General features: G+C 34.4%; 2 protein-coding genes across 5 annotated transcripts; one reads left to right on the top strand and one right to left on the bottom strand.

Annotated features, from left to right (window-relative positions):
* Positions 1 to 776: 776 nt before the first annotated feature.
* LOC133857800 (MICOS complex subunit MIC60, mitochondrial) lies at positions 777 to 9889 on the bottom strand. Of its 2 annotated transcripts, none has more exons than XM_062293147.1 (12): positions 9539 to 9889; positions 9249 to 9312; positions 7990 to 8745; positions 7139 to 7279; positions 6876 to 7028; positions 6676 to 6753; positions 5744 to 5836; positions 5531 to 5650; positions 3590 to 3667; positions 3217 to 3396; positions 1408 to 1509; positions 777 to 1319 (listed from the first exon to the last, which is right to left on the bottom strand). In XM_062293147.1, the coding sequence occupies exons 1-12, from the start codon at positions 9547 to 9549 to the stop codon at positions 1086 to 1088; spliced, it is 2010 nt and encodes a 669-aa protein (XP_062149131.1). In that variant the 5' UTR covers positions 9550 to 9889; the 3' UTR covers positions 777 to 1085. The 2 variants fall into 2 exon arrangements, with proteins under 2 accessions (XP_062149131.1, XP_062149130.1); XM_062293146.1 differs by lacking the exon at positions 9539 to 9889 and adding an exon at positions 9448 to 9512.
* A 3793-nt stretch (positions 9890 to 13682) lies between these two features.
* On the top strand, positions 13683 to 19715 carry LOC133856631 (DNA-directed RNA polymerases II, IV and V subunit 8B-like). Of its 3 annotated transcripts, none has more exons than XM_062291689.1 (6): positions 13683 to 13919; positions 14059 to 14163; positions 14462 to 14557; positions 15747 to 15874; positions 18965 to 19083; positions 19445 to 19715. In XM_062291689.1, exons 3-6 carry the CDS (start codon positions 14485 to 14487, stop codon positions 19557 to 19559), a joined length of 435 nt encoding a protein of 144 aa, XP_062147673.1. In that variant the 5' UTR covers positions 13683 to 13919; positions 14059 to 14163; positions 14462 to 14484; the 3' UTR covers positions 19560 to 19715. The 3 variants fall into 3 exon arrangements, with proteins under 3 accessions (XP_062147673.1, XP_062147675.1, XP_062147674.1); XM_062291690.1 differs by having other exon boundaries at positions 13684 to 13919; positions 14017 to 14163; XM_062291691.1 differs by lacking the exon at positions 14059 to 14163.
* The last annotated feature ends 698 nt before the right edge of the window (positions 19716 to 20413 follow it).

Genomic DNA, 20413 nt, shown 5'->3' with positions numbered 1-20413 from the left:
AAATAGAAGTAGGACTACAACCTTAAAACAAATACAAAATAGCCCTTCATTAGAAAATCACAAGTTCTATCGATGTTGCTCGTAAGTTGATCGAACTTTCTAAACCTGATTTCGAACTTCTATTGATTACCATTTTTGACGTAGTTAGTAAGAGTTTGAATCGAAATTTTTTTGTAATATACAAAATTATATTTGATGAACAAAATGCACAATTTTCAATATTTCATGTCCTTTGTGTTCGAAGTTCGTAGATTTAATTTTTTTTTAAATTCTTATCGAATTACCATGAACCCCAAGTCTCATACAATGACAGTCTTAAAAAGTCAAACCCGAATGCCAGTCCCAGTTGGTTAAATTCAGAGAGTAAAATAAATAAATATATATATATATATATATATATATATATATATATATATATATATATATATATATATATATATATATATATATATTTTGGACCCAATTCAGAGACGACGCAATAGTTTTCCTTTGATTTCCTTTCCAATTTAATAAAACAAATGCAACGACGTCACTTCTGCTTTCATAGGCAAAGTCGTTAGTATCCCCTTGCCCACCAAATACTTGTACAAAGTCATTTTTCTGGCTTGAGAACAGAAACGTTTAGAGTATATTTTTCATAATTTTCAAATGTTCTAGTTGATTGGCAATATCTTTTTTGAACCAAGTTTTTCTCTCTCTGGACTGATGAGTTAGAATAATTTTTTTTTTTTCAAAAACCCAATTTATTAAATTGTCATCCATCTTTAGAATACATATATTCTCAAGTCAAATGCATTTTTAAGATTATTCACCTTTCAAAGAGACAATCTGACAGAGTCAGGAAAAGGAATACAGGATTGTTTTAGGCATAAAAACAAAACTTATTCGGCGGGTGTAGATAACCTGACACAATCAGGAAAAAGACATTGCAATTACATACAAAACTGCCGTGAACTTGTGCTGCTCAAGCCCCAAGGGGAAGGGTTATCTTGTTGTTCCTGTGGGTAATGGTCTGAAAAACCAGGCTATATTTGTAAACTAAACTACAAAAGAAATGAATCATTTGGTAATCTAAATTCAAGGATCTAAGTAAGGCTGATAGCAGTAGCATAAGATTGAAGCAGAGTTAGAGCTTGCTCCGTAATAGCTCTGTTTCTCACTTGCCTCAGCCAATCACCAACTATTTCTGCAGCTTGGGTGCCTCTAACACCTTCTTCAAGAGCATCTGCTGCTTCGGCAAGTTTTCCATCAGCCAAATAGCACTCAACTTTCATGATGATAGATTCGATCCCATCACCAGACTGATCAATTTCCTTAACCTAAACAAAAGCCAAAAGGCAAAGTCAGAACTTTTCGGTAAGTGTGTTATGTGTGCATTTATATGGAGAGTAGGCCTCATCTGCATACCTTTAACCAAGACACGATATGTGCTACCGAATGTGCCAAGATGCCGCCACCTCCTGGTGGGATTAGGCTGAAGTGTCGTAGTGAGCCTTTCAAGGCATCAAACTGGAGGAAGCATGGAGGTCATAAAGAAATTAAAAAAAGGAAATTGGTTTTAAACATTTGGAATTGGTAGCACTTGGAACTTTTTATGATTGTGAGAACGGAAGGAACACTAGACCTGTTAGGCATCTGTATTCACATATCAACATGAATCACTTTTTACCAAAAACTCGAAGCATTCAACTTGATCCATCACTAAGAGTTACTTACATTACTTGTTTTTTTGATAAGCAATCACAATTTACTAAAAAGTGCAAAAGACGCAATTCAAGTACACAAAAAGTATACAAGAGATGCACTTAGTTAGAAGAAGCAAAAAGATCAAAAAAAACATAAAAGCTATAAATATTTAAGTCAAAGACAGTTGTCCAGTGATAGAGTCTTGAAGGAAAAAATAAAAAGACATCTATTTTCTACAAACTTAGAGCAACTAGTCACCTTAACCAGTATGCCTCGTGCAATCGCTAAGGAAGCAATAAATAGAAAATACGTTCAGCTATAAATCTTAAGGATTTTTGTTTTTAACCATTGTGTTTCCTTTTCTAGATAACTTCTATAAAATATAACTACCGAGACACTCATAGCAATACAAAACACGCGTGTGTGTGTGCGCGTGTATGCGCGTGTGCGTGCGTGTGAGAGAGAGGGAGAGAGAGAGAGAGAGAACACATGTTTGGGCTGCATCAAGAAGTTCAGCAACAAAGGAGTCATGAGAAAACTTGCTGCCATAAACATGCCAATTTGTGCATCAAGTGAAATTCCTATCATTCAATTCTAAAAACAGCGAAACTACTAAAACAGCCTAAAAGTTGGCAACTATAGATATTCTAGACTAGAAAAAATATATATATAAAAAATGTTCAATCACCACAACTAGAAAGTTATAATTAAAAAAAGAAGCTATCTCATCATATTGAATAGTAAATCATTCTGCTTATTTGTTACTTCAAACAACAAACAATTGAAACTTATCCTATGATAGTCCATTTTAGCACCAAGGTTTTCAACTCGACCATTGATGGACCAAATACACAGATGTGTTGGCAATCAGTAATCACATTTAAAACTGAAGCCTAACACAAATCAATCAACAACAGTAACCAATCAAGCAACGGAATGGAGTATGAATATTTATGCTAAACTAGTTGTCAATCACAAGTTTGAAAACTTAAATGCATTTCTATACTGTTCACAATCAGAAAAAAGAACACATGAGACACAGACAGACAGAGTGGTAACAACACTTGAGTTAAGTTTGACGAGGAGGGGGGGGGGGGGGGGGGGGGGGGGAGGAGAGTAACAAGGTTTCCAGAGTATAGTGCAACAAGTTAGCATGACAAAACAACTATCAATTGCAAGAAAAACAGATGTTTAAATATTTTAAGCCTGCCTTGATAAAATTATTTAAATCTTCTTGGACAAAACATTAGCAGACAACAAGTGCAGGTCAATACGAACTGAAAATATTACATAGCCACACATAACTAATGAAATAAAGGTGTAATCAAATCTTCTGTAACCAGCTTATTGCACTCCTATCAGAAGAAAGGACTGCAACTTATCTTTGGTATTAGAAGTGTTGTTGAAGGAACGATTTTTTGGTTATAAAAAGATAACAATAGACAGCATTAAGAAATATTTTTCGGTTAATAATAGGAGAAACAACATCCACTACCATTATGTTTTTAATAGGACATACAAATAACTTGCCTTTTGATTCAATTGCAATAGAGTATCTATGCCATTTTTCCGTGTTTCTTCAGGAAGTGATGATAGGACCAAATCTAAAACCGAGTCTTTATCAATGCCATCAAGATAAGAACGCAAAGCATCAATTTCTGTCTCAATTGGTAGTCCTTTTGAAAGTGCATCGTCTAGTGCAACTGCTCCCTGCAAGACCCAAATACAAATAATTTGTTAGGGCGTTAATTTTGCAGGGTTAAAACATATAAATGATGAAGTTATCTAATAATAAAATGAGGCAACTTTTCCTTAATAGAATGATATCAGGAATACTTTAAGGAAAAAAGAAAAAGATGAAGAAGAAAATAAGCAGCACCATAAACGAAAACGGAAATTTTACCAAAGCAAGCTTGTGAGCAAAGTGACTCTGACGAGCTTCTTCAGATCGTGCATAGAATGCCATGCACAAGGCATTTATCTACAAAAGAGAAAACTAGATTAACTTTTGTTAATTATAGAACTCAGGGAGCCAAATGGCTAAAAACATATTAATACATCCAATATGCAAAAAAAAATTGATCATGAGAACAACATGTATAACATAAACTAAACCTATTTAAGTAAGGGTTAAGTTTAGCCAAGCTATAGAACCATAACCAGTTGCATCTCCTTCTATGCTTTAGTTGATGTTCCTGACTCTGAAGTCCAAATGAAACCGTTGGAGCTTCACAGTACTCTTAGAATCAAGACATTCGGTCTGATAAATAGAATTTATCAGACTTCTATGTTAATTTTAAACACCTTGATGGTTCCGACAAACCAATAAGTGGACCATGGACCAATTTATTTTCAATGCCAGTCTGACTTCCTTTAATGTTTCTTTTTTAGTAGATTATCTAGTTTTATATAATTTCTCTGAAGGTGTTTCTCGTGTTACTTTAGATCTGCATATCCCTCTTTTTCTAAATCACTACTGTAGATATACAGAAGATATGTTACCTTAGTAATCTAGACAAACTAGGATGTTGGTTGTCTTTTCTGATCTCCAGAGAATCTGAAGCCACGGAAATGCATCCCACAGCCCCCTATTGTGGCTGCATAAGAACCCTTCTTCTTCTTTTTTCTTGATATTTCTACATTCTAGTCATTACTTAATGTTTAATATTGTAACATCAACCTACCACAAAATTCCTATATGGTATATATTTGTTAATATTGCTATCAAGTTGTCAGCCAGTGTCTGTGTCAAAAAGTCTATTGAAGCACAAATACTTCAACATACTGATATGTATCTTATATGGATAACACAAGATACTTATAGGATATGTATGCGTAAATCATTACTTTCCCTCGAAAATGCAGTAGGAAATGACACGGTTATGCAAGGATATGGTATGGACATTTGGGGAAATTTTTTGAAATTTCTTAAGAACAAAATGCAGTAGGAAATGACACGGATATGCAAGGATATGGTATGGGTACATTTGGGGAAATTTTTTGAAATTTCTTAAGAACAAATGGCAGTTTATATATCGGAAGATATATTGTACACCCCGTGTGCTCGTTCCTTTTCATAAAATTTTTTTTACCTCTAAATAAAAATGGAGTTTTAAACGTAAACACAAGGTTCATTGTTTTAGGAAGTTTTAAATCTTCAAATCCCAAATTTCAACAAATGTAAAATACAAATCATGGTTTACATATTCAATTTTTATTTATAACTTCATGATTAGTTTTATTATTTGTGCCTATTTATGCCTTTGAGTTCATATTTCATCTTTTAAACTAAAAATTATCCTCTATATATATTTGATTATACATTGATTAATTATCATGTCCTTACCATATCATATCCTAAATTTTCCAGAATTGGCATACCACAATATCCGTATCAAATCATACCCATATCTTATATCCTTATAGGTGCTTCATGCTGTCCCACTGTTAATGACTAATTGCCGGTAATATTTGACACTGTACTGAGAAGTTAAAATCATTTATATATGCTAGGTGTCACTTTGAATACCTGTATACATTCCATAGCAGATGATTTTATCTTCAAAACTAGTCTCTTTTACAAGATTTCTTATGCAGACTGAATTTTTGTGTGCAATCCTTTATCAAGCAACTATTACTAGCATCACTACAAAGCATCCATATATTTCCTGAAGTATCCCTAAAAAACTTTTTTTTCCCTGATAGTATCCCTAACAATCAAAAATTGCATCAGATTTTTAATACAATCTTGCCTTATTAAAGAATTGAAATATGCACCACAATTTAGTACTCTAGCTTAACATGCAGCTGTATCTATCCTATGAGACTTCAGCGAATATCTTACATTAAGATTTGCTTCCGCCATTTTCTCAAGCTGGGTGGCCTTCTCACTTGCAATTGCGGCAGCAAGTTCTGCTTTTGTGAATTCCTCAAGTTTTTCCAACTTTAGTTCTGCTTCATTTTCCTGCATATATTAAGAATAAGAAAATTGAATTCACTAATTATCAGATGCTGAAATATCTATTTATATTTTGACAGAATAAATCTAAAAGCACACCTTCTGTTCAAGTTCCATCTTTAGTTTCTCTTCCAATTTTTCCTGGAGCGACTTGAGAGCAAGAGCTGCTTTGGCCCTTTCTCTCTTTAATTCCTGAAAAATGGGAAAAATTTAAAATTTGCATTAGTCAAGAGCTGATCATATGTACTGAAATAGCTAGAAAAGCAGTACCAACTGGATGGGGGAGGGTAGGGGAAGGCGCTTGGCGTTAGTTATAACATATGTGTGCATGTAAATGTGTGCGTGTGTTTATCAGCAGAAAAGAATTATAAAATCCATCTTTACTTTAAGGCCAATTGTAATTATGATTAGTTGATAAAAGGAAATGTTTTAAGGATAGGCAGAAACCATGAAAGGAGAAGGGGACGACACACTTAAAGTGATGTCATTTTTCTCCATCTAAATCACATTTCTTTTCTGCACATTATAAAGTTCTATAACAATCCTACACTGAGAGGAACAAGAGGCTCTAAAGTCTCGCTATAAGTAGGCCAGACATGTTCATGTGCTGTTTAAAACATGGATGCCAAGAAATGGGTATACTCCTGTTATCCTGTATAGTGTAGTAGAAGTGAATAATTTAGTAAGTCAAAGTTTTCAAATATCTTAACTTTTCACGAGCCAAATAGTTCAAAAATTGTTCCCTTTTTTTTTTTTTTTTTTAATTTTTATGCGATAGAGGGCTCCAACCAGCCTAACTTCATTATTCGTCCCAACAGTCCAACTCTGTTTTGTGACTGTAGCAGGTTTGCAAAGAGGTTTCTTTTTTCTTTCTTTTTAATGGGCTGGGGAAGTCTTTCCCATTCCAAATTTGCTGCATCACTATTCCTATCCATATTCCTTCCATCAAGGCCCCTAAAACTATACTGCAACCACAACAAGATAACATATTAGAAGTAAAATGAAAAACAAAAGGTTGAAACCCCTACAACCTTATCCAACATTGCCACCTCCTCTGCTCGCATGAGTTCCCTAGCCGCTGCATCCTTCAATTCCTTTTCATATTTCTCCTAAAGTATGAAGAAAGATCAAATAAAACATGGTACAAAGCTTATTGCACCAAGCTGGTAATCACATATGAATCCAAAACTGTAAATCATGCTTATAATAGTAGTTATGCAATAGTCCAAACCTTTAATAATCTCTTTTCTTCAGCAAAAACACGAGCATCTAACTCAGCTTGCCTTTCTTCAGCAGCGTGAATGGCTTGTAAGAAATCAAGCACCAACTTTCCATCCTTGGATATGTAACCATCGCTCAACTCCCCAATCGCACTAATTAGAGCCTATTGTCCCAAAGAACCAAATGTTAATCTTTATAGATAATTGGACATTCTTTTTCAGCTTTACCATAAGAATATGATTGGACAAGTGAAAAGTTAACACTGATAACAACCTCTTTTTCTTTGGGAAGATGATTGTATTCATTATTTTCCTGACTTTTTAAAGAAGTTGCAGTGCTGTCTTCAGTTTGATCCCTTAAACTATATGCCTCAAGGAGAGAATTGGGTGATTCTAAACCATTACCTGATGCATCCTGCAACAGAAACAATTTTAATGAAACCTAAGCAATTGATCTTTACTTGCTAAAAATAGAAGAAGAAAAATGAATTTCCAGTTATGTATAAAAAACATGAGTATAGACAAAAAATAAAAATAAAAAGAACTCTTAATTTATATGGAACAAAAGAAAAAACGAAATTGTAGAACTGAATTCCTAGTCACAACATAATTTAAAAAATAAGAATCATCGTCATCATCTATCACAGCTGCTAGTAGTGTTATTGCCACTACAATTTTTACTCAATTGTTTATTGGAGGAATACTTAAACAATATAACGTCCTGAACTGTTTTAACCAATGTGTTTAGGCCAAAAAAAAGACCTCCATATGAAGCTTTGACATGACCAGGTAACTGAGAGATGCACTGTTTAGTAAAATGCTATAGCAGTAGCATAAATACTTCCACTAAGCCTTGAAAACACCTTTTTCTTGTACCCCTCTCTTTTTCCTGGCTGGAAGAGGGGAATAGGATGTTTCCAAAAAGAGCAGGTATACAAGCAGGAGAAAAGGAAAAAAAAAAAAAGTTTTAACATTCTAAAACTGAGTCAAAGTTACACCAATCCACTTTCGACAGTAACTACAATGACTGGAAACATTCTATAGGGAGCACATAATAATTGGCATTGTAATTAGCGATTGCTGTCAAGATATATGCAGTGCATTGAGCAGAGACAAGCAGAGTACCTCTGGTCTTTTTTCTGTGCTAAGATACTCGGGTGGCAAAGTTTTCATATCACTTTCTTCGAGAACAGCACCAACCTGGGTAGATACAGGTGCAGTGTGAATTTCATTCTGTGTCTTACTAGCGTCTTCCTCTGAGCTTTTTATGTCAAGACTCCCTTTGGGTGAAATTCCAGAATCTGTACCTTGATCGTTAGATTCCACACTTATTTGAGAATATTCTGGCAAGTCTTTCTCCTGGGCAGGGATAAAACCCTCAGCAGGCGTCGTTTCAGATTTATCTTGCACCTGTGACTGGTCTTCACCTTGTCTTTCACTCAAAGGTTCAAGATGAGGAAGATCTAAATGAGCTTCAACCTTCTGCTCGGCATGCTCAGCAGCGGAACTTACCTTGTTAGGCTCTTCATTTTCATGTGAAACTGATTGAGGTCGTGGATGCTCGATATCTAATTTGTTAGGCTCTTTGGCTCCACCAGAAACTAATTGCTCTACTGAATGTTGGATATCCTTTGCATCTCTATTCTCAACACCAATCTTGGCTGTCTTCAATGAACTTTGCTGCTGTTTACCAAGTAATTGGTCTAAATAGCCGGTTTGATAAGCTGCAAAGAAAGCAGCACCAACGCCAACACTTCCAATGATAACTTTCGGCAGTGCACCCCCAGACTCAGGTGGCTTGCCTGCGGAGCCAGGTTGTGATGGCTTGTTTTGCTTAGATGCAGTTGAGAATTCCTTTCGTGAAGAAAGAAATGCAGGTATCTGTTGCAAGTGTGCCCCGAAAATAAGAACAAAAAGACAGTGAGTTATAGCTGCGAGCATCGGCAAGGAGCTTCACCAAATCAACAATGCAATACCCACATAAAGCATAAATTACATAATTACATTCCGGTCCCGACACGGAGAAAAAATTGTTGTTTTACTTGTCGGACCTTAAAATCCCCTCGCTCTAACCACAATTGCACTCACACAACAAGAATAACAGTGAAGTTTTCTCCATGCATCATAATTAAGATTAGTAGCAATACCTAGTGCTTGTGAATAAAATACAAACTACGCATAAACAGTGCATACAAAATACGCGTATTCACATACGACAAACTCTAATATTTACAAAATACTCCTATCAGTCCTAAAATCTCCTTGATTTTATGTTACTGTAGCTGTAAGTTGTTGTTCAATGATTTACAAAACATTGCTGTTGAAAAGAATGTACTCCATTAGAAACAAGTTGGATTTTCACAGAAAAATAATTTTTTACGTGCCTGAGTAGTAATCTGCCCCGGGATCCTTCTAAGGGCACGGCGAGATGAAATTTCCAGAACTGACCTGCAAATCCAGGCGACTAGGCATTAGGCTCAGAAATCGCATTCAGATAATAGTCACTGAAAGAAATTGACCGCTCTCATGTCAAAAAAAGGTGGAAATTGTGAACAAATTGGGACTTGAGAGTGCTAAGCAAACCTGATAGAGCGAGAATAACTCACAAAATTCATTTCAAATTGCAATGAGAGATAAACATGTGAAAGATGATATTAAGAATGCCCATACGCACCTCCGCAACATGGTTTTTGACTCCGAGAGAATGAAATTCAGGGAGGGCAGTGGCGTGGTGAAGTTGCTCGAGAAAATTACCGACTGAACAACTGAAAGGGAGGGTTCAAGTGGGAGCTTTTAGATTTTAGTAAGGTTCTTCGCATCAAAACGATTCGTTTGGGTCAAGAATTGGAGGGACTAGGGAGGGAGCTTTGGCGGAGAAAAGAGAACAATCGCTTTAACGCCGGTTGCTGCCGCAGCGAAAGGATGATGTCACCTTTTTCCCAAATTCCATTAAGCTGTAGTTCAATTAAAGTAGTTGTAATGGCGACTCTGAATGATTTTTAAGGCGGTGAGCGGTAGTCTCACCTCACGCTAATAACGTCGAGGAATGCCAAAAGGCTCTTTCTTTTTGGGGGGTTAAATTGATTATTCTTGATCTAATTACTCCTCAAGGGAATCCAGAGAATTTTATGCTCTTTTTGTTTAGGCATGAAATTTTTTTGCCGTAAAATTTTTTTAACGAAATTATTTTAAAAAAATATTTTTTGATATTTGGTTTATACGAAAAAATCATCAACGGCAACCTGCGCTATCACCGGATTTCGACGAACCAAATTTTGGTTAGTTGGAATCTGACAAGTACGGCCGAAATTCGGCAAAAAATTATACATTCCGGCCAGTTTGGCTGGAATTTGGTTTGTCGGAATCTAGCAATCGGATACCAAAATTTAAGAATCTTCGACGGTAGAGTTAGGCTATTAACAAACTCCAATGCCTAACATTGGCAGATTCCCACAAACGTGCATACAATAATGAAGAGTTTAAATCCAGAAAATAATTTACGGTTTTCATCGTTTTCTAAAAATTAAATAGGCTTTTACGGTCAAACTGAAAATGATTTTCGATAACTATTATTTTCGCCCCCACCAAACACTGAAAAATGCCGAAAACAATTTCTATGAAACATTTTACGCCTAAACAAACGGAACATTAAAGAAAAATGTTGAAACTACGTGAGCAAATAAACAATAAAAATCATAGTTTTGTCCCATCTTGTTGTTGTTGTTGTGTGTGTGTGTGTGTATATATATATATATATTAAAAGTTATTGGCAGTGTCACGTTTGCAGAGTAAAATAAACATGTGGTATATAACATTACTCAATTATTAATAAATAAATGATATATGCCGAGTAAAGTAATGTTATATACCATATTTTATCTCCTAATTATTTCACAATGGTGACATTATAGTTTTAACCAATTTTTTGATTTATTAATTTTTTTTATAGTGATTGATCAAATGTTTAGTTGGAACTGTTACGTTAGTATTGTGGAATATTATGAACTAGAAATGTAATTTCTAATATTACTCGCTACATACCACACAAATATTATATTTTACTATGCGGCAGGTATAGTAGTTACTAGCTCATCCCTTGTTTTTTCTTCTTTTTTTTAAAAAAAAAAAAAACGACTACTAGACTCTACCACGTAAATATAATAAGATAAACGTTTAGTGTATAACATTATTATTACTATATATATATTGTCTAAAGCTTGTTTTTTTTTCTTTTTTTAACCTTCAATTACTTTTTATAAGTACAAGAAAAATAACTACAAACAATAACAATAACAAAAAACATAACCAAAGGAGGAATGCTAGACATCAAAATAATTTTTTATAGAATTTAATTATAACCTGATGTGTCACAATTCCATGAGACATATTATTTTGAGAAACGTGTCACAATCTCATAGGATTATGACACATCAGGTTTGAACCAAATTATAGAAAGAAAAAAAATGTTGGAATGTCAACATTTCTCTAACCAATGACAACTTAATCGGAACACCAAAAACTAGACAAACAACTTGCACTTCACTGCACCATAAAGAAATCAAGTAAGAATACAACCAGTCTAACCAGAGAATGATGTGGCCTAAGTATGATGGATAAAACCACCGGGAGTAAGAGAACCCCATGTAACTTAAATTTTTATGGGACAAAGTGGGTACATTGCAATTCCTTGATTTTTTTTTTTTTTTTTTTTGGGGGGGGGGGGGGGGGGGAGAGAGTAATGATAGGAACTATTTGTTGAAAGTAACTTTTATGCTCATTTTGTTTTCGGTGTAAAATGATTTCCGTCGTAAAATATTTTCAGGGAATCATTTTTCATAAAAATAATTTTCATCGAAATCATTTTTCAGTGTTTGGCGTGTACGGAAAATTACAAATATTTTTTATATTTTAATTTAATCATATTAATTTAAAAAAATTAAATTTGATTCACAAAATTAAAAATATTAATATAAAAATATTTTTCATACAAATTCCGGTAAACATGGCCGGAATCCGACAACGGTTGCCGGACGTCGCCGGATTCTAGCATAATTTGTCGGATTTCGGCACTGACTAGTGTCGGAATCTGGCTTGTTGGAATCCGGCGATAGTAAACTGCTTGAACGTAAAGGTCGATTGCGTTGTTTAAAAGAGAGTCGACTGCGTCTACTATCTACGGAAAATAATTTACGCTTTTAAAAAGCATAAATCATTTTTCGAAATTTATATAGTATTTTTTGTCAAACGGAAATCATTTTTCGATTGACCATTATTTTCGCCCCTACCAAACACTGAAAAATACCGAAATCATTTTCCAGAAAATCATTTTACGCCGAAACAAACAGATCATTAAAATCAATGAAATACTATTGAATTTTGATCAAATGATAATTTTAAAAATCACATCAATTTTAAGTGGATAAAAATATGACAACAAAATAGTTCATATCATTACTGAGGGGAGGGCATTGCTTGAATTAAAAATTTGGGGAAGACATTTCAAATTGTTGGAGTTATGTGTACTTTTATTATTTTTAGACTAATAAAAAAAAGGAAAAAGAGAAAAGTATACATCTCTATCAAATTAACACCCCCCAAACTATCGATTTCATCGATCTCCTTCCATATTACAAAAAAATTTGCAATGAATCCATTTTGTCCCGAAATACAACAAAAATGCATTTAAAAAGTCTCTAATAAAACAAAAATATTCCTATAAATTCGGGGGAAAAAAAAAAAGAGTTGTGGGTCAGTATTGTGACGGGAGCTGCTGTGGTCTGTCACAATTTATTTTTATCTTTTAATTAAAACTATTTTTGTCATTTGGGATAAATTGCAATTTGTTAGTAGCTTGGAAAATATTGCTTCAATAGGAAGTTTGTGATACATCATAAATTGTGTTACTTTGAAATGGGTGTGTTATTCTTACGAGTAATGTTTCTTACATAATTTTTGTACAACTTTTACACAACTTTAACAACTTTCTTTTAAAATCAGCCATTGAATATTTAGGACCCACATGTTGAAAAACAAATCCAATGGTTAATCATAACAAAAAGTAGTTAGAGTTGTGCAAAAGTTGTGAGAGAGTTGTGTAAGAAACATTACTCTATTCTTACATCACATTACTTTACATCAATCTTACACTAAGATACATATATATGGGACTCGAGATGTATTATTCCTATATCAATTTTACACCAAGACACATCGGGTGTGAGACCCATGTAATAGAGAGGTGATTGCCGTACATCACATGTACAACAAGTGTACAACACCCCTCTCACATGGGGTAGGCCCCACACACTGTGGGGCCTACCCCATGTGAGAGGGGTGTTGTACATGTGATGTACATTTATCATTTTCCCATGTATATATGACCCACATATATGAGACCTACATGCATAGGTCCCACACCTTATGTGTCTTGGTGTATGATTGATGTAGAGTAATATGATGTGAAAAAATCATTTTTTATGGGTGTGTCTTGATTTAAGATAATGTGATATAGAAAAATTATTTACCCATTTGAAAAAGGGGTATGCCACGGAAAAAACACCTAATTCATGTCCTTCTATGTTGAAAAAAAATATATGAAAAAGTACACGTAACGCTGTCAGCCTATCAAACTATCATTCATTGTTAATATTCTCCAAAATTATTGATTGCAAATGGCCAAAAATTGTCAATGTCTTCTAATGACAAAAATATTATTCACAAAAATAAAAATATTTTTTTTTTTGAAAAAAATTAAAAATTAGAAAAAAGAAAACTAAAAATTAAACAAATACAAATCAAACACAAGTACGCAACACCTACCTTTTGAATAAGATAGTTATGCTCAGGACTGTGCCGTGCGGCTTGGGCTGTGCTGTACGGTGTCCGTGTGTTGTGGGTTGCTCGGGTGGTTCGTACGCCGTGCATGGAGAAGGTAACCGTGCGTGGTGTCTAGACGTGTGAAGAGGTGGCCCTGCGAGGCGGCGCGAAGCGGTGAGCCGTGCGTGAGTTGTAGGAAGAAGAAGAAGGCTGTTTGGCTGCAAGGGTTGTGTGTCCAGGTTGGTGACTAGACCTATTCTTATTCAAGACAGGATTACATCATGTTTGGTTGTAAGGATAAGACTTGTTAAACCCTACTATTCTTGTTAAACTTAGCCTGAGAAGCCCGGCCCATTGGGCCCAAGTATTCCTCTTCAGTTAGCCCTAATATACCTTGACCGAAGCAGCCAAGCAGGAGTAACACCCTGATCACTGACTCGAGCTTGCTCTACCATTGAAGCCCCAGCTTTCAAACGAAACAAGGTCTCTCTCTTGAAACCTGTTGATAAGACTTGCAAATATGATATAGTACCAATTAATAGAGGAATTTTTTCATTGCACTAAAGACGGGGCAGCTATGTTTCGAGGGCATAACCACGAAACAATAATCTTTTTTGGCTTAATGTAATGGTTTATCTGTATTAATAAAATCTTATAAAAGCGCTTTCAATCATGCTATATAGAGTGTTATATAAAGACACCAAACTTTCATTTTGCGAGGTAATATATAACCCTTGTCATGTCGTGGTCATTTATTTTAATTTTTTTTTTATTTATGCAGGTGTGCATTTGCTGTTGACAAACATGGGTGAGCTCCTTTTTGATGATATTTTTAGGGTGGAACGTGTGAATCCAGATGGTAAAAAGTTTGATAAAGGTATGCTTATGGAATCTTGGCGCATGTTCACTAGAATATGTAGTTAGTTCTTGGTTATTTTTGTTTATTGATTTTGCTGTGAGTTTAAATACGATTGCAATATCTTTTGTATTAATGGCACTGAAAAAATTTGCAATACCCACCAAATAAAGGGAAGTAACAGTTTTTTTGTTTTTTGTTTTGTTATCAAATTGCTTTTCTCTATCTGAGTGTATCAAATGTCAGTTGGTTTGGTTTTTCTCAGTGATGCAAAATGCATGGGAGTTGAAGCGTTGGGCTGGACTGATTTATATATATATATATGTTTTTGAGTCTGTGTGTTTCACTGTTTCTCCTTATCAAAGTCAACGTGGAAACCTGCATTTGCTTAGGTTAATAACCCCCAATTATGAAATGGGCATTTCAACTTAAATCAGTGTCCATTGCCTGTGTGCTGTATCCCAAATGGCACTTCCATCCCCCTTAGATTGGGGTGATGGGTTCTAATCCTGCAAGGTGCATGAGTCAAATTATCAAGTAAAAGAAAATTAGTTTCCATCAAATTATATAGCTAGAGAGGCTTTGAGTAATAATCATATGTCCCAGGTCACTGCATGGTAAATAAAGCTGTAGTTTCTGTAAAAAGGTGGTAGTTAAGACGGGGAAGTGTGTTACTGTGAATGAAATTAGCTGCATGAGTTGAAGCGGTTACTGAGGGGGAAGAGTGTACGCTGAGAATCATCTAAGGCATAACTATAAAAAGGTCTAATGTCACTAAATATGGAAAAAAATGTTCATTTGATAAGAAGGTTCTTTCGGCAGTGTGGATAATGTGTCTTTGTTAGAAAGGGCTGCCAAACTAAGTTTCACTGGTGGAGTTTGCATTTTGCAAAGATTAAAGGGCTCGTGCTATCGTCAAGCTTTTTGGGTTGTGACAGATCAGCCTTATAAAAATAGAATGTTGTATATGTTTTGTTATTCTGTGGTATGGTTACTTTTCAAACCAGTATGTTACTATCCTTACAGTTTTCATACAAGATTGAAGATTCTACATGAATATTTACGCACTCCTCGTTGTTAAAGCTAGATAGACACATCATTAACTTTTGACTTTTCTTAATTATACTTGATCGCTACTCTTTATCCAAAAGGAGAAAAAATTTATTTTTCTGTGTCCATTTTAAGTTTGACATTTTTAATGTTTCTGTAGTTACTCGAATTGAAGCACGAAGTGAGAAGTGTGGCATGTTTATGCAACTAGATGTGAATACGGAAATTTATCCTATTGATAAAGAAGAGAGATTCTTGATGGCATTATCTACCACTCTAAGTTTGGAGGTAATCTTATTCTCTTTTTGTATATAAGGCCTTTTTCTTTGGGTTTGGGCTGCCAATGGTGAGCAAAGTATGAATCACAAAATCGTTCCTATTTAGTTTGTATTTTTCTCCTGAAAATTAAAGAGTACTGTTTATATGAGCCTCAATTGTCTGGAATTATCAAGTCCATCATCAGTAGACCTAAGTGATTCAAGTTTAATCTTCTATATGCAATTTTCAAGTGATGGTTTCTCTATTTTGAAATTGGCACTTTGAGGAACACTAAGGCCATGCTAATCTTTTGTTTACCTTCTTCTTCTTCTTTTTTTTTTTTTTTTTTTTTTTTTTTTTTTTTGAAATAAGTAAACTTTCTTTACCTTTAACTCATTGATGCTTTGACAGAGGCCAAAGCCTCCTTTGAATGAGTTGTCTGAGATAGCCACTAAATGTTTCCAAACCCTCTGAAGAAAATTTAGATATCTAGAGGGGATCTTAGCTGAATGATTGTACAAACGTTTGCAAAATAGCAAGGGAGAGGCTAGGATTTATATTCAATGGAGGTTCCTTTACCAAACCTCTCTGACGGTAGCTAACTCTCTAACTTAACATCTATCTGAATCCTTATTATGTTGTACCTTGCAGATGACACTAATAATCTGTCCAAATGTGATGCATCTTATATATGCAAGTTCAGCAGAACGAAAAGTAGTCTTTTTCTCTTTGAGTTTCCAGTAAGCAACAGGGTCTAAAAGATCATCCAGGAAGAGTTATTGCCTATGAGTTCTCTAAGTGATTGAATGGCATAAGGTGGTGGAGGAATTCATTTTGATCTACATTTTGTTCATAGTTTTTGTAAAGACCTGCCACCTTAATCCAAGATTTTAAAACTTTCTTTCCTTTCTCCGGCCAAAACAAAGCTCAAGCAGGCCTGTTTTTGCTAATATAAAAACAAATGAGGAAAGCATATTCCCTCTGAATTATTCCCTGTATAGATCTCAAGGTTTGCTGCCATTCTCTGAATTTCTACCATCGTAGAAATCATGAGTTCCTGAATCCTAATTGAAAACAAACACAACTGCATGATTTACTACGATTTATCAAAACCCAAGTTTCATGCTTCATGAAAATTGACACGTGACAACTTTGAACACTATGTTGTATGGTTCTAATATTTTGATAAATCATCATAATATATGATGTATCATGCATGAGATAAGTTGTTTACATAGAATTTATATTCAAAAGACATGGTTTATGAATTCAAAAAGAAGCCTCGAGATCAATTTGACATATTTTGAAGTGAACACCAAAAGCTAAATCATAATCATGCATAGAACATTGAATTGAAATCAAAGGATGTTGAAAACTCTCTTTGGGATTGAAAAACTTGATGAGAAGTTGCTTGTCAACCTCCTCCTTGTTCGTGTGATGAGAGAAAATTGAAGAGAAGTTGAGTTTTCTCAAGTCTAAGGAGTAGCCGAATGGTATTAGGGGAAGTATATATGGAGGCACAAAGCTTTAAAATAGCATTTAAAATATTTAATATTACTATGCTAAAAATTCATTTTGAGGCTAGTAAAGTGTTGAAAATAGGATTTTCATGCAATATCATGCACATATGCAATTTAAACCGAATTCATTAAGTTTTAAGAAAATTTCAAATATTAACAAAACTTGGTAAAATTAATTGTCATGTTTAATGATATTTGACCCATTGAGCTAAAACTATTTTTGAACTTTGTTTTATGAAAATAAGCATGCTAGAATGTTGCCTAATTGAATAAAAAATGTATATCATAAATTTGTTGTGAAAACCATGCATGCGGCCAAATATGCACTTAAAAATGCTTGATTTTTTATTTTTATTTTTATTCCTAACATTATAAATTACATAAACTACATAAATTTAAATATATTAATTATATTAATCACATGTGATCCATATAATTAGGTTAGTTTAACTAAGGTTGTGATATTACAACCTTCTTTTTTAACTCCCTTTTCCATTGGATGGCTGCCTATGTTTCTTTTCATATTTCTAGTTTCTTTTTATCTTTTTCTGGTTAGGTGTTTCTTTTGTATACGTCTTCTGTATACTTGGGTGCACCCTTTGGTTTTATAGAAATGCAATTACTTATAAATAAATAAAAAAATTTGAAACTTCATTCGATTCCAGAAGTAGCTTAATGAAGAATAGGGAGTGATTGGCAAGACATGATGAGTAGAGGACATAGACTGACTTTGATATCTTAATTTAGTGTTTTGGGTCTGAATATAGCAGACAGCATGTTTCATCCTTAAAAAGCTTTCAGAGCTTTTTCTGCTGTCACCACTGTCAGACCTTACCAGCATGAAGCTGGTCTCTTCAACTCTGTGGGCCATTTTTTAGCTTTTACCAGTTCTCTTATCCCCTTATAAAAACTTTCTGTTTATTTCATAGAAATTGAACTCTAATTTTTGAACATCACATCACTGAGCATGCCTTTAATGTGATTTGGGACGATGCTGATCTAATTAGTTCTTTTGATAGAAAGTGAAAGTAGGACAATCCTTGCATATGACTTTTAGAATGTGCCATTTTGTGATAAATATTGCCTACAAAGCCACTTGTTTTGCACTCCAATGTAACTTTTCAAAAATTTTATAGGACCATAACACCAGTTTCTGTTGTCCTCAGTAAACGTATATGCTATTCCTGAGGACAACTTACTAATTTAGTATATATTGTTCCATCTCAGGAATATCAGCTTCTAGTTCTATCAACTCCATTACTGTAGCTGGTTGCTTCAACTTTGAAAAATATTTTATATTTCTTGAGCCTTGCATTTGACTCTTTGTTGAATGGCCAATATTTGCATGATTGTCCACTGTAATAATGATAATGGTATCATGGTAGTGGATAAAACCTGACAATATTATGGCATTTGCATGTTTTCTTGACATTTGATTAAGATCAGTGCTATTTTCCATGTTCATTAAATCTTTCACATCTTGGGATGTTGTGTATTGCATGCTTTCCGACTTTCGTTTTGGACTCTTGCTGTTCTGGTGTTCAATGGTCTTCATGTTATTACAAGCAGTGTTGCCTTTCTGAATTTTACTCCTTTTCAGGGTGGGCGGCAGTCACTTGCTGACAAGTTTGAATACATCATGCATGGGAAACTATATAAGATTTTAGATGAAACTCAGGCTAAAACTTCAGATGGAGGTTCGGGATCTGGGGTCAAAGTGTATGTATACACGCTTCTCTAACACTGTTTGAAGTCTCCATATCTATGTTTTTTTTTTTTTTTTTTTTTTTCATGATTAGAGAACAGAAAAGTGTTTAATTACTGTTGTGGTTGATTTGCTCAATTTTCTAGTTTAAGCATGCAGGAGTCATATTCCCTGCAATTGTCATGGACTGCTTGTGATCTGGACTGTCTGTACATATGCTCATGTGGGTATCAAACAAGATGAATGGTCCAGATCCATGTATTCTCCATGATATATTTGCAGAATTTGTCCCTTTACAATGCATCAATTAATAGATGATCATCATTCATCAACTAATCCAGTTTTTCTTTTTACGGATTTCGTTTTTGGTTTCAGGGAGATATATGTTTCGTTTGGTGGACTTCAGATGATGCTGAAAGGGGATCCTTCCCATTGTGCTGGATTTGAGCTTGAACAGCGGTTGTTTCTCCTTATGAGGAAGTTGACATGAAAAATTGAAATGCCATGCTATAACAAAATGCAGTCTGTTTAACTTATTTGATTGTAAAAGCCCGCTTATCTCCAGACTTCCAGTTGGGCATGTTACTCTTGTTTTAACTGGTGGTTTGGTTGTTCATACACCAAATTTATGGTGAAATTTGGCTTTTACCTCTCCAAAGGAAATTTAATTCTCAGCAAAAGCACGTGGTTCCCTCCACTTCATTGCAAACAAATTGGATAACTTCACAAAAAGGTATCGAATTATGGGCCATTTTGAGATAATGATACTAAACTAGCAAACGTCTCAAATTGGGGTATTCAAGTTTCAAAACGTTCCACTTAAGGGCACTCCGTTAGAATTTGTTGTTAAATTTTGCAACAGTTTTCAAAATACCTTTGTGTTTATTTTTAATTTTTTTAAAGATTCGCGCATGGGTATTTTTGTAAATTTTGTTAAATTTTGACCATCACTTAGATTTTAGCATTTTTTTTTCCTAAAAAAAGTAGGGGTATTTTGGGTACGCCGTTAAGATTTGATGTTAAATCTTAACGAAATATCTTTAAGTGAGACGTTTGGAAACTTTGATACTTTAATTTGAGACATTTGCTAGTTCAATACTTTATTTCAAAACAACGTATAATTTGATAGCCTTTTGAGAAGTTATTCCAAACAAATAATATAAAGTCTAAACAATTAGTGTGCAGTTGGTTTCATCGGCAAACAATTCTCGAGATTCCTAAAATATTGCGTTCATCCATTTTTTAACGAGAAGTCTACCAAGTATCCAATTTTACACGTGATAATGCCATATGTAATGACGATCATATCAAAATTGTCCCATCATATTTGAAGTTTTTTAAAAT

The sequence above is a fragment of the Alnus glutinosa genome, chromosome 14 (assembly GCF_958979055.1).
Source record: "Alnus glutinosa chromosome 14, dhAlnGlut1.1, whole genome shotgun sequence".
Classification (NCBI taxonomy): Eukaryota; Viridiplantae; Streptophyta; class Magnoliopsida; order Fagales; family Betulaceae; genus Alnus; species Alnus glutinosa.
Note: the sequence above shows the minus strand (reverse complement) of the source record. Positions and strands in the feature narration are given on the sequence as shown.

What these genes read in the sequence shown, in the direction of transcription:
- LOC133857800 (XM_062293146.1), bottom strand. Translation starts at nt 9,479, where the DNA reads ATGAATTTTGTGAGTTATTCTCGCTCTATCAG. An exon ending in AGTTATTCTCGCTCTATCAG is followed by an intron (nt 9,313 to 9,447) that starts GTTTGCTTAGCA and finishes CTGGATTTGCAG; the next exon opens with GTCAGTTCTGGAAATTTCAT. An exon ending in ATCTTCCCAAAGAAAAAGAG is followed by an intron (nt 7,029 to 7,138) that starts GTTGTTATCAGT and finishes TTGGGACAATAG; the next exon opens with GCTCTAATTAGTGCGATTGG.
- LOC133856631 (XM_062291691.1), top strand. Translation starts at nt 14,485, where the DNA reads ATGGGTGAGCTCCTTTTTGATGATATTTTTAGGGTGGAACGTGTGAAT. An exon ending in TGGTAAAAAGTTTGATAAAG is followed by an intron (nt 14,558 to 15,746) that starts GTATGCTTATGG and finishes ATGTTTCTGTAG; the next exon opens with TTACTCGAATTGAAGCACGA. An exon ending in TCGGGATCTGGGGTCAAAGT is followed by an intron (nt 19,084 to 19,444) that starts GTATGTATACAC and finishes TTTTGGTTTCAG; the next exon opens with GGAGATATATGTTTCGTTTG.